The sequence below is a fragment of the Lissotriton vulgaris genome, chromosome 1_1 (genome assembly GCF_964263255.1).
Source record: "Lissotriton vulgaris chromosome 1_1, aLisVul1.2, whole genome shotgun sequence".
NCBI lineage: Eukaryota > Metazoa > Chordata > Amphibia > Caudata > Salamandridae > Lissotriton > Lissotriton vulgaris.
The window spans coordinates 997,850,098-997,863,061 of NC_141685.1; the positions used below are offsets into that span (position 1 = coordinate 997,850,098).

Genomic DNA, 12,964 nt, shown 5'->3' on the forward strand with positions numbered 1-12,964 from the left:
TGGCGGTTATATTATTGACCCCCCGGACGTCACGACGAATCTGAAGCCTATGAAGTCATGCGGAGTCGACCAACGCCACTTACCGGTGTGCAGGGGTACTGCTAAGAAAAATCTTCGGGATCCAGCTTGACGCCTGGAAGTTCAAAGGTAAGGAATCTGCAGCTAGATCTTGCCTCTACCAGATAAGGCATTTCCAAAGGTAAGTAACTTGTCCGTCTGCACTGAATACCACACTCAAGACTGTACCAAACTTAGGACACTAATGTCTTGAATTTGAAAACCTACAATTCACCTAGAATTTTAACATGTCTCTACGCTACCTTACAAAACAAATTGCAAAAAAAGTCTATGATTTTTGCCTTGTGGAGCTTAGTCATGGATTAAGATGGTTAACAGTATTTTTCCTTCACCAGTTTGGGATTATTCCCATACACTAATGCTTATGATTACTCAATTAATAGGAGTGGATCAGAATAACAGGTGCACATCACAAGCAAGAGACCTAGGGTTACAGAATCGTTATTTCTCATTCTCGTGCATGGGTCCCTCCTCAAAGTCAAACGCTTAGATTTCAGCGGGTCCTCGGACAACATTGACACAGTTTGCTAGAGTTTTCGGAATCTTAGTTTTGGGAAGCTACTTAGGATGAAAAATTATTTTTACAGTAAAATTTTCACCTCTAGTCTCACAACCTCATCATATTTTTACACTTAGAATTATTTCCCACCCTCGGGGACGTCCTGACAATTGGCAAACGTTTAGCTTATGTGAATCTGAAGGGAACCCATTGCGTGGATCTAGTGTTACAGATAGGTACCTTGTCTTTCTCCTACATGGGATCCTCTTAAGATTCAGACACTTACATTTCGTATCTTCCACGAGGGGGAACTTGAATGGGTGGAAGAATATGGACCATAAAAATGCTCATGCTGGAGAACTATTGCCCAGATAAATAATTTTCCTTTCTCCTAAATCAAATCCTCTGCAGATTTCCAAGCCTAGCATTTCTGCAAAGATCAAGGAACAATTCTAATCTTATAAAATAAGCATAGGAATCACATCAGCATCCTCACATCATAGGGCTATCATTACACTCAACTCAAAATGTCTTTATTTTACCAGTAAACAAACAGCAAATAGTTCTTCCTGTTATGGCCATCGTTCCATTCGTCCCCATCAACGTCTCCACATCCATCTCTCGAAAACATTCAGCCACTTGCAAATTTTATTTGGAAGCAGAAAGGCATTTATTGCACATTCTATAACACATACAAACGCAAAAATTGCAGGCAGTGTCACACATTCTTAGCACACAGTAACCCATACTAAGACGCAGCAGTGTACAAAATGGCATAAGTGAAACAGAACAAATCCTTGAGTATGGGAGGCAATGTGTATGATGAGGAAATATCAAATGATTTAACACCATACAGCCCAAAGCAGCATACTATAACACACAAAGAAAACACAATGGCACACACAGTGATGCACAATTAAGGTAGAGTGGCTCACACCAGGAAACACACTAAGTACTCAATGGCACATACAGTGAGCCACACTGAGAACACAGCTTCACAGAGTGACATATTCTGAGAACAATGCAGCAAAAAGTAACACACAGTGAAAGCAGGGTGGCACACAGTAATACATACTGAGAATAAAATGGCACAGAAATCACAATTCAATGGGAACACATCAGCACACACAATGAAACACAGTGAGAATACAGCAGTGCACAGTGACACACACCGTGAACAATACAGCACACACTGACACACACTGCAAACACTACAGCACACACTGACACACACCGAGAACACATCAGCACACACAATGAAACACAATGAGAACACAGCAGTGCACAGTGACATACACCATGAACAATACAGAACACACTGACACACACTGCAAACAGTACAGCACACATCGTGACACACACCGAGAACACATCAGCAGCCACATTGAAACACAGTGAGAACACAGCAGTGCACAGTTACACACTCTGCAAACACCACGGCACACACAGTGACACACCCTGCAAGCACAGCAGAACATACATTGACACTGCACACACTGACCTGCACCAGCTCCTGCAGCTCCTTCTTCACCTCTCCCAGGCCACCAATGTCCTCCCAGGTGACGAGAGGGACCTCGACCAACGTCTCCCTCAGCGCAGAGGGGTTGCTCTGACTCAGGGCCCACTGCCAGAGAGGAGAGAATGGGCAATGTGAGTGCCAGGGAACAAGGCGCGGCAAAGGATAGAGGGACAGAGAGTGGGAACCAATGAAAGCACAGGAAGAGAGGTGTGACCACAGTCCCAGAATTTAGCCACCTGGAACATGTTGCTGCACCATCACGTCTTGGAGCGCGAGGGGCAGTTCTATCAGCGCCAGATGCTCCTCAGCGAGGGCCTCACAGGATGGTTGTGGGGTATCTGACAATGGGGAATGGACCAACTGATGAGATCCTGGTCCTCATGGAGAAATCACACAGGTGGTGGAAGGGCTCATGCACATCTAAGCGTCTCATCTGGCCACCGCCCCAGTGCTGTATGCACATGGATGAAACGTTTGTCTATCTACTTCAGGGAATCATGTGGGCAAGTGACGCCATCATGTGGGAGGAGATAACGTGTTGCTTGTCAGGCTTTGTCCCATGTCCTGTTTTTCAGACCCAGGACACAGTTTTTAAGGTATGGGACCCACTTTATCTTGAGTGGACAAAATGGTGACTACAGCTGCAAGATGTGTGTAGCAAGTCAACATCTGTTGGCAAACTCATGTGGAAGACTCTGCCCAGAGTGTCTGTATTTGGTAGAGCAGGCATAGGTGGATAGTGGAACAGATGGAATTTGTTCCACTACATCTAAACTACCCCTTTTTCATTTTAGAAACAATCCTGAGTCCTCAGATCCTACTCTTCTGGAAAACCTCAGGGAAGGAGGTGGGGCCTGCTTGTAATGATCAGTGTATTGCATTTGGAGCTCAGCTGTGGTAGAGGGGCAAAGGACTAGCTCATATTTTTACAGTGCTCTGTGACCCAATCATTTCAGTTAGGAAGTCAGACAGCCAATAAAGCTGTGTGCTGCATGTACTGCCATGTTGGTAAGACTTCTCTAAGGTCAGAAGGGTTCTGTTTTGCACAGGCAGAGAGGAACATAAAGAAGGAGAGAAAGGATAGGTGTGAATCAGAGTGTACAATGAGAGAGAAAAGAGAACAAGAGAGAGAGGGAGTGAGGAAGAGAAATAGATGGGGAGGGCAGAAAAAGAAGAAGAGAAGAAAGAAGAATAAACTAGAAACTGTGAAATATTGAGGAAATTGACAGCAGGCAGCATCTGTATACAACGAAAATAATGAGTTACAGCTAAAACATGTAATAATCACATTTATCAAAACCTAAAACTCCTTAAATCATTTTGACTCCAATGTAACAGTGATTCTAGGAATTTGGTGTAAGAAACTTGTGGAAAGTTAGGAAACCTAGTATATATAGGATATTGCAGTAGGAATAAGAGCGGGAATCTTACTTGGGGTTTTTTGGTAGAAAGGTAGCAAATTATATATGTGATATTGTGGTAGTGAATGAATATGATGTACTATGGCTGAAAGTGAGGGAATATTAGCTCCATTTGTGACTAAGGGATTCACCAAATGCAGGACACTGCTGGTAGTTAGGGACCTGAGTGTGGCACACCATGGCAATGAGTGAAGGAATCAGATGTGCTTGCTAGTGTGGTGAATCAAGGTATCTAGTCAGTGTGCTCATTGTGATGCTGAGTGAAGGAATTGAAACATGGTAACTGTGCTGGTATGTGAGGACTTTAGCATTAACTACGCTGATAAGCGACACAACCCCATGTGTTTATTGAGGTGGGGAGTGAAGGAACTGAATGTGATGACTCTGGTGCTAAGTGAACGAATGTAACATGTTCTCGCCAATGGTAACTAAAAGAATCCAACATGATGTCTATGCTAGCTAGTGGCGTCAGAGAAGTCCCTCAGTGAAATCCAAACTCAATTGAGTCACCTGGGCCAACCAGTTAGTGTAGTGTGATCAAGGCAACGTTAAGGACTCCTTGACGTGTGGAACAGAGTCCGGGTTGAACAGGAGGATATGACATGCAAAGGTTTGACCCACATATTATCACCAGGGAGGAAGGGGGAATCGAGTAGGACGGAGATGTAAGCCCAGGCCTGGTACCTGAAAGTCATCCATTGTCACTGCCATTGAGTTCAGGATATCAGCGTCAATAGTGTCATCCTCCAAGTCTATAACATTCATCTTCTTGCGAATGGCCTGCAGGGCAGCTTCTGAACAGAGAGCTGCCATGTCTGCCCCCACATGACCGTGAGTCTCCATCGCCACCTGGAAAAACAGGAAATTAAAGAAGTCAGTTGAGGACAAGCTACAATGCTGTAGCCTAGGGATGTGCCATGTAATCTTCTCTGCAATCCACATTGCTTCTGTGAACAGCCAAACGTAGTTCAGTAAGATAATTTAAAAAAAGAAGCACTTAACCCACTTTCCAAAAATATAGGCACTATGGTAGTGGAAGAATCATATGAAGATGAGATAAGGATACACCTTTATTAAGAATGTTGTTTACAACATTTTATATTTTTCATTTGTTAAAAAGTATCAACTTGAAGTAATTCAATGGTGTGTTGCAAACACTGCTAATTTTACATGCACAATTTGGTGGTTTTTATTTGGTTCTAGATCTTCAGATCGTTGTATCACAGAATTTTCTTTTTCAAGTCTTAATTAAAGGGGACTAATATTTTCTAAAAGACAAACCCCCACATGCATCAAGCATTTTTGGAGTCGCAAACGGTGCGATTCCTTAAAATCGGCCGTTTGCGATTCCAAAAATGCTTTTTGGAATGCATCAAGCATTTTTTGAAATCGCAACATTTTTGCGATTTCCAAAAATGCGATTGCTTTTAGGAAATCGCAAATTTGCGATTTCCTAAAAGCAATGCATGAATACTTTTGAAATTGCGAATTCACAATTAGAGGGACAAATTTACCGAGTAGTTGAACTACTCGGTAAATTTGCAAAAAATGTAATTAACACTGAAAACGCATTTTAAAAGCATTCATGTTACGGACACACATGTCCTTAGGACATGTGTGTGTGCAACATGATGCGAAAAATACATTTCAGGGGTGCAGGGGGGGTTCATTTGAACCCCCCTCACCACCCTTGAAATGCAATCAGGATTTGCGATTTTGAAATTGCGAATTCGCAATTCCTATTCATTCCTATGGGCCTTTTGGCCCATAGGAATGAATGGGAATTGTGAATTCGCAATTTCAAAATCGCATTTTTTATGCGATTCGGTAGAAATAGCGATTTCTACCGAATTGCATAAATATTTAAAAAATAATCATGCATAGGCTTTTGCGATTTCTAAATTGCGAATCGCTTTTTATCGCAATTTAGAAGTCGCAAAAGCCGAGATTGATGCAAAATGTATTGTTTCTTGCTACTAATGCTTTAACTTCTCTTAGCATTACCATTTATATCAGATTTGAAATGACTGACAATACGCAGCTGGGAATTTATACAAGGGCATACCAACCATTCTACCTTTTCACCTCTCTTCTGCTGGGGTCGTCTAGGACCTCCTTCCATCCTACCTGACAGAGTGTAAGGGTTCATATTTGACCATTTCTTCCACTATACCAGCGGTCTTCAAACTCTGGGCCCGCCCCCAGCAAAGGGACTGATGTAGTTTGAGGGCAGGTGCTTCCCAAAATAGTTTGGAGCCATACAGGTAGAAGGTAAGATCTTAATTTCATGTGGCTTTTAGGTTAGAGTCACAGCCTGAAAGATCTTGTACTGGCTGCATTCTGCCTCCAGCTGTAATTAACTCACAGGCTTCCCCCAATACACAGACACCAACATTCCATCCATCCTCACATCCTCTCAGCATCCACACTCAACACTGCCCACACACCTGTGCCACACACAGACACACCACATCACTACATCACCTCTCTTCTTTACACTGAGGATAAACCAGACATGCCAAGTCAATACGGGGCAGCAATGCTATTTCTGGAGGATTGCGTAGGCACACATAGAAACAATGTCCAACCATTCATGCTGCAGGCATCTTCATACTGCCCTTGAGGCTTTGCCATGGACTGTAAACAAAGTAGAGAGCCCCGACAGGCCACTTGTTAATTGTAACCAGTGTTTGTTGCTTTTTTTCTCGTCAAAAGTTAATTAACACACACAGTTGGGAATTAAAGAGCAAAAAGGTTGCTCCTCTGGTTCTTCAATTCAAGTTCAACCAGAGGAGACCTATGTAAATGCTTAGCAGATGTTTAAAATCTCTGTAAAAATGGACTGACAAAGATAAAGTGAGTGATACCAGAATATGCAATGTGCATAAATTGGGTAATAGTATTAAGTGTCAAAACAAATCCTATATATTTGGTGTGCTATAAGAACAGTGATTCCAGCTTAATTATAAAACATAAACTAATAATCACTATTTATGCAGCAAACAATAGATACAGAATGTTTATGTCACCTAATATTACTATCCACCTCAATGTCACTCATTTTATCAATGCCCAAAAAATGAATTCTTGCAAGTTTTGACACTTTGACTGCACAGATCACTTGCAGATGTTTGCCAATAGATATGAATATAATCCACTGAAAACTGCTCAGGACTAGAATGTGTGACCTGCATGTCTGTAGTTATAGTTAGGACCTACTTACCATATAAAATGTTTTTTTAGTTTTGCTAATAACTTTGGTCCCGTTTGACAAATCTTCATAAAATGTTTCCAAACAAGTTCATCCATCTCAGCTCCTGCATGGGAAGGTTTGGGGTGATCAGTCAAGCAGGGGCCAAAAAAAAGAAGGATCCCAAAACGTAATTTTCCCATGCATTTTCCACAGGGATTTTTGAACAGTGCTACAGCCAAAACGTCTGAACAAAATTACACTAAATTTGGCAGAAAGCATAATAATAGAGCAATATAATTGGCCACGGGGGCTTTTTCCCCCATTGTTCGCCTCACTCCCATGGGAACAAGAAGCTTTAGCGAATCCCACAGGAGCTCGTGCCCTGATTGGCTGGCCGCAACATGAAGAGATATGTCCCATATCCACAAAATAAAAGTATAGGTGGGCAGGGTAGGGGACTCCTGAACTGTCGTATGAGCCACCTGTGACCCCCTAACACCCACAGGATCAAAAAAGCTATTAAAAAAAACAATGAGGTTGGGTGTCAATGCCACTCACGGTGTTGGGTTGGATGCCCAAAGGGGGGGGGGGGTGTAGGGGGCTTGGGAAAGATAATAACATATTACTTTACATTAAAAACCCTAGAAATTCACCTGAAAAAACAAAGGTTATGGTAAAAATATCTTACTTTACATTAAAAAAAACAGAATTTCACTGAAAAAAACCTGCCCGATACAGTGAGAATTATGTGAATTTTTTTTAGTTAAAACGTAACATTTTAAACTCAAGCAACCACTGAAATACCCCACTTCCAGTTAAACAAAGTTACTATAACTGGCGCACTCTTCATGTACTGCTTATGACCTCACATATAACCTCACATATTACATCACTCATGTTATGTTGCATGATATTGATGACATCTGAAATGACATCATTAATGAAAAATCACTGTGCATGAGTGCGCAAGTCATAATTACTTCAATTAACTATCACTGGTGAAAAAATCCCAAAAGTGTGGTTTCCCATTTTAATTCCTATTGGAAAGTTTGCTGTCTGATACAGAAAAAACAGATGAACACAATTAGATCAAATATGGCGCAAAATTAGAACTTTACTTAGAAAGTGTGATTTTTGTGATGTGGTGTAAATATGTTCACCCATTTTCAAGGAATTAGCATTTAAATATGGGCTCGGGTTGGATAAGGCTGGGTTAACCCTCAACAAAAGTTAGAGTTATCTTGTCCGTTGCCATGGTACTGCTGCGGTACAAAATTAAACTAATACTCAAACCTGATGGGTTAAGGAAACTTTTGCGCTAGTCAGACAACTCAGTACTGCAGTGCCCGAGTACGAATCGAAATACCAGAGGGTTGTGATTGGCTGGCGCAATATTGGGAAACAGCTATTCGGAACCTCCTCTAAAATTCCTACCTTGGAACTCATTTCAGTAACTTCAGACAAATCACATTACTTGCCTACTGGTCTAATCACTTGAGAAACTAGTCTAAACCAACTTCAAAACTTCATTGAAAGTAATAGTCAATTAGAATAATTCCAGCTGACTTTATGGTGGGCAGAAACAAGAAGTGGTTGTGCTATCTGTAGTTGATCTACGCAGGCACGTGGACAAGGGGGGGGGGGGGGGTGGGGGGTCAGTGGCACTGATTCTGCTAGGCCTCTCTACTGCGTTTTATACCATCAATCATTCCATTTTAATTTCAAGCCTTAGGGTGAGTGGTATATAGAGCACAGCCCTGAAATGGCTAACTTCCTATCTAAGTGATCACAGCGGCAGCAACCACATAGAAAAAGTGATAGGGTGTGGGAAGGGGCGGCAGGGGGAGCACAGGGGGTGTGGAGGGAATTTAATAATAATAAAATATTTAAAAAGTTAAACTTACCTGCTGCTGGCAACCTCCCTTGTCACACCTTGGTTCTTCCTTGTTCAAGCAGACACTGGGACTACGTCACAGACTCCCAGTCCATTCCCCGCACTAATCAAGAGCAGAGCGTGGATTGGCCTGAACAGGCTAAAAAGACGCTTCGTTCAGGTCAGAGAGTCTGTGGGGTTTCTTCAGCCCGGCTGTTCAATAAAGTCGGGTTAGAGAAACCTAAGTGCGCGTGCGTGTTTGGCCAGCTGTCTAAACACACATGGGCACTCCTATGCCCCGGCCCGCCCCTCCCAGCACATGCTGGCTGCCGTATGCTTAAAAATAAAATAATAATGAAATATCGTTTTATTATTTACTGCTGGCTCTGAGCCAGCAGGGAGACGATCCTCCGCCTCTGCGTAGGAGCCGTCCCTGAGGGATCACCTCCAGATAGCAGGACTTTCACCATTTGAGTCCAAGCCCCAAACTCTCCCATAGGATTCGATTCTATCCCCCCTTCTGTTTACCACCTACGTGTCTCTTGGTTCAACTCTTAACATTAGCTGGGTCTAATGTTATATGTACGCAGATGACACCCAACTGTCCTTTTAACTCACTCATGACTCTCCTAATACTCCTTGCTCACACTCTGCATTTGGTTTTGTGGCAGGCGTCAAAACGTTTTAAAACTAAACCCATCTAAGTAGAACTATTCGCAGAACCTTCTGGTTCTGTATTTCCAACTTCACTATAATGGCCTTTAGTAATGAGTACTTGCCCTCCCTTGTCTACAAATGTTTGCTAGCGAGGTGTCTACATCGACACCAATCTAACTTTTGGTCCTCACATTACCAAACTCTTAAGTGTCTGCTTTTCCTTTTAAAAACAATTCAAAACATATTATCTTTCCTTGGTAGGAGCCACCATCTCTCTCCTTTTTTTTTTTTTTAAAACAAATCGGCTCTCAGTGCACCTGATGATAAGCTATAAAGCTAGGGTCGCCATTCACTGGGCTATCAAAAATTCCCTTATTTCATGACTGCCAAATGTGAGTGGTGTAAGCCCCTCGTCATCGCAGGTCTAACAACCTATTTCTTTTGTGAATTCCCAGTACGAGAACAGTCACTTTTGGTGACTGGGCCTTTTCTGTGATGGCTGCTAATTGTGGAAATTCCCTGCCTATTGCCAATGCTCCCCATCCTCTTTTATCTGATTTAGAAAACAGCTTAAAGCTTTTCTATTTCCGATTAACTCAGTTTTAGCATTGACAGTGTTTAGGTTCATGTAATTAGGTTATTTCAGCACCAAATAAAGTAGGTGTACATGCGCTATTCAAATAAATATAACGTAACATAAAGTTATGGGAGAAATCAGTGCTCCACGTTAAATAAGGCAAAGGATGGGCCCTTCTGGTGTGGCGGTGCACAAGCATATTTTAAAGTAGTTCTGGATTTAAGAGAAAGGCTGTAATATGTAAGGTCATGACATGGATACTAGTTATAGTAAGTTGAGTAAACTATAAATGGTGATTTTCAGTGTGTTTTTTTTAAACATTAGTTGTTAACTCATTTCATCACCTAATCTCACCAACACAAAAAGGAAAAAAGCCCTGAAATTTGCCAGGTATGGTGCACATGCACACTATGACTCATGCCCCTGTCATATTTTATTCTTTGTAGGCAACCTTTATTCATGGCAATGGCTAGTAGAGTATTGAACATGACAGGGCATCAGTTATAGTGTGTTTTTATTCAGTGAATTTGATGTACTTTTTTTGATGGGCTGAATTCACCTGCTAGGCACCCAATCTGCGCAGCACATAGCTTTCATCCAGGCCCGGCACCCAACCATCATCAGTTGTGCACGGTCGAATTTGGTCATGGGGCCTGCCTAACCTTGCACTTGACTTAATTTGGTAGCTGCCTTCGCCATGCACTGCTTATGATCTCAATATTGCAGTACTAATAACATGTTCTATGACATCATTGATAACATCACTAATGACATATGAAATTACATCACTCAAGACAACACTGTGCATAACTGGGGCACAAGTTATAGTTAACTATAACTGGTGAATTTCAATGTTTTTAAAAAAAAAAAAACATTGTTTCAACTGACATTTTCACCTAAGTGACAGTATAGTTAGGCCTTGCAATAATATAAAACTAGAGTTTTAAAACAAAACACTGATATTCACCAGTTATAGTTTACTTAGCTAACTATAACTTTCACCTAGGCATGCACTGCTTAGGACCTCACATATTACATCGCCAATGGTATGTTCAATGACATAATTAATGACATCAGGGATGACATCTCAGATGGCCTATCAGAATGCGCTATTGTTAAAATTTGCAGTCTCTCTGGACCAACAGTCCAGATATCTCTATTTTTATAACCTGAATTTCTCTAAAACAGCTGGATGGTTTTAAACTAAATCACAAAAAGTACATCTTGTGAGAAAAGATTTAGCTTTTTGCTAAATTTGGTGTAATTCTGTTCAGCCGCTTTTCCTTTAACACTGTCTAGCACTGTCTAATATTTCGTATGGAAAACGGCATGGGAAAAACACATTTTGAGCCCCCCATTTTTTCGGACCCCTCTTGACCGATCACCCTGAAACGTTCCAGGAAGGAGCTGAGGTGGATGAACTTTTTAAGGCGAAAGCTCCGTGAAGATTCATCAAACAGTGCCAAAGTTATTTGCAAAACAAAAAACACTCTTTGTATGGAAACTCTGACCTAAATATAACTTCAAATTGGCGACCACCACTGTGTAAATGTTAAACAAATTGCGGCCACAGTGCTGTACAGTCAGTTCTTTATAATATATTGGCATTCAACCAGCAGCATTTTGCTAAACCAAACTTATAAGTCACACACCTTCAAACACAGTGTGTTGAACCTGGTAGCCACACTTCGGTAACTATAGCTCGCCACTCTACCATGCATTGTGCTCTCACAAATAATATGATTTGCGATGTTAGAAGTGTTCTTGTAAAGGCTATGATTGCAGATAGGTTAAGTGATGTAATATGAAAGGGTATAAGCAGTATATGTAGATGGTACAAGTTATAGTTAATGTAGTGTGGCTACTCAGTTCTATACATTGTGTAGGGAGGTGCATGAGTTATAATAATTTGAAGGTCTTGTGTAAATGATAAATTTAAGGCATGAGTATCAGTTTAAAATTACTAACGTTTGTGTAGTTTACGTTTGGTTTGTATAGAAATAATAAATAAAAGTATACTAATTTAAAAGTGGTGCGTAAATAATAAACTTAAAGTACAACTATAACTTTAAAATTTTAAAAGTTTGTGTAGTTTAAGTTTGGTTTTTATAGAAAGAATAAATTAAGTTTTCCTAACTATAACTAAGGGTCAACCTTTGTTTATTTTAACTGAATTGTAACTTTGTTGTTTTTAATAAAATTGTGTTTCAAATCGTACAGTCTGTGTCCTTGAGTGGAGCGTTATGTGGGGTGTTTACTACAGTATAGGACAGCGTCGTACAGTGTAGTGTCGTAGAGTTTAGCATTGTGGATTAGAGTGGAGTGCACTACCGTAGCAGACAGTGGAGTAGAGTGTCTTACAGTGCAGCGATGTTTTGTACAGTACAGTGGCGTGGATAAGCGTAAAGTTAAGTAATCAGCCATAAACAGGAGTGGCATCTTGTACAGTAAAGTAGAGTGGTGTGTCGTAGAGGGTTTTGAAAGTGTTGTAGAGTGGAGTAGTGAGATGTACAGTGAAGAATGGGGACACAGGGTGGAGTAGAGGGTTACACAGCATAGTGTAGGGGGATATAGTGGAGTAAAGTATGGTACATAGTGTAGTAGAGTCTTTTAGAGTGGTGTTGTATAGATTGGAGTAGTGTGGTAGAGTGGAGTGGTGTAGAGTGGAGTGTTGTACAGTAGCATAGAGTGGGGTAAAGTGTTACGCGGTGGAGTAGAGAGGAGTGGAATCCAGTGGAGTGGCAAAGAGTACAGAGGAGAAGCGTGTTGTAGAGTAGAGTGGTGTGGAGTGGAGTGGAGTGGAACAGAATAGAGTGAAGTGGAGTAGCATACAGTGGAGTTAAGTGTTGTGGAGTGAAATGGTGTGTCATACAGTGGAGCGGACTGGTGTGTTGTAGAGTGTTGGAAAGTGGAGTAGAGTAGAGTGCCGCAAAGTGGACTATAGTGATGTACAGTGGAGTCGTGTGGAATAGAGTAAAGTGTGGTACAGTATAGTAGAGTGTAATGACAGAGTGTGGTAGATTTGAGGGGCATAGAGTAGCGCACACTCAAGTGACGTTGAGTGGAGTAGTAGAGTACAGTGAGAAAAGTGGAGTAGTGTATCATAGAGTAGAGTCGGGTAAAGTGGGGTGGATCAGCGTAGAGGGA

The 12,964-nt window shown here is 41.4% G+C and overlaps 1 protein-coding gene across 1 annotated transcript in view; it reads right to left on the reverse strand.

Annotated features, from left to right (window-relative positions):
- The window catches only part of LOC147748379 (transitional endoplasmic reticulum ATPase-like), a 144,302-nt gene that overhangs the window by 73,217 nt on the left and 58,121 nt on the right, over window positions 1-12,964 (reverse strand). The window contains exons 11-12 of the mRNA XM_086961036.1: window positions 4,202-4,366; window positions 2,079-2,201 (exon numbers count right to left, since the gene is read on the reverse strand). Of these exons, the coding sequence (XP_086817162.1) occupies window positions 2,079-2,201; window positions 4,202-4,366 (288 nt within the window). The remainder of the gene's footprint in view (window positions 1-2,078; window positions 2,202-4,201; window positions 4,367-12,964) is intronic.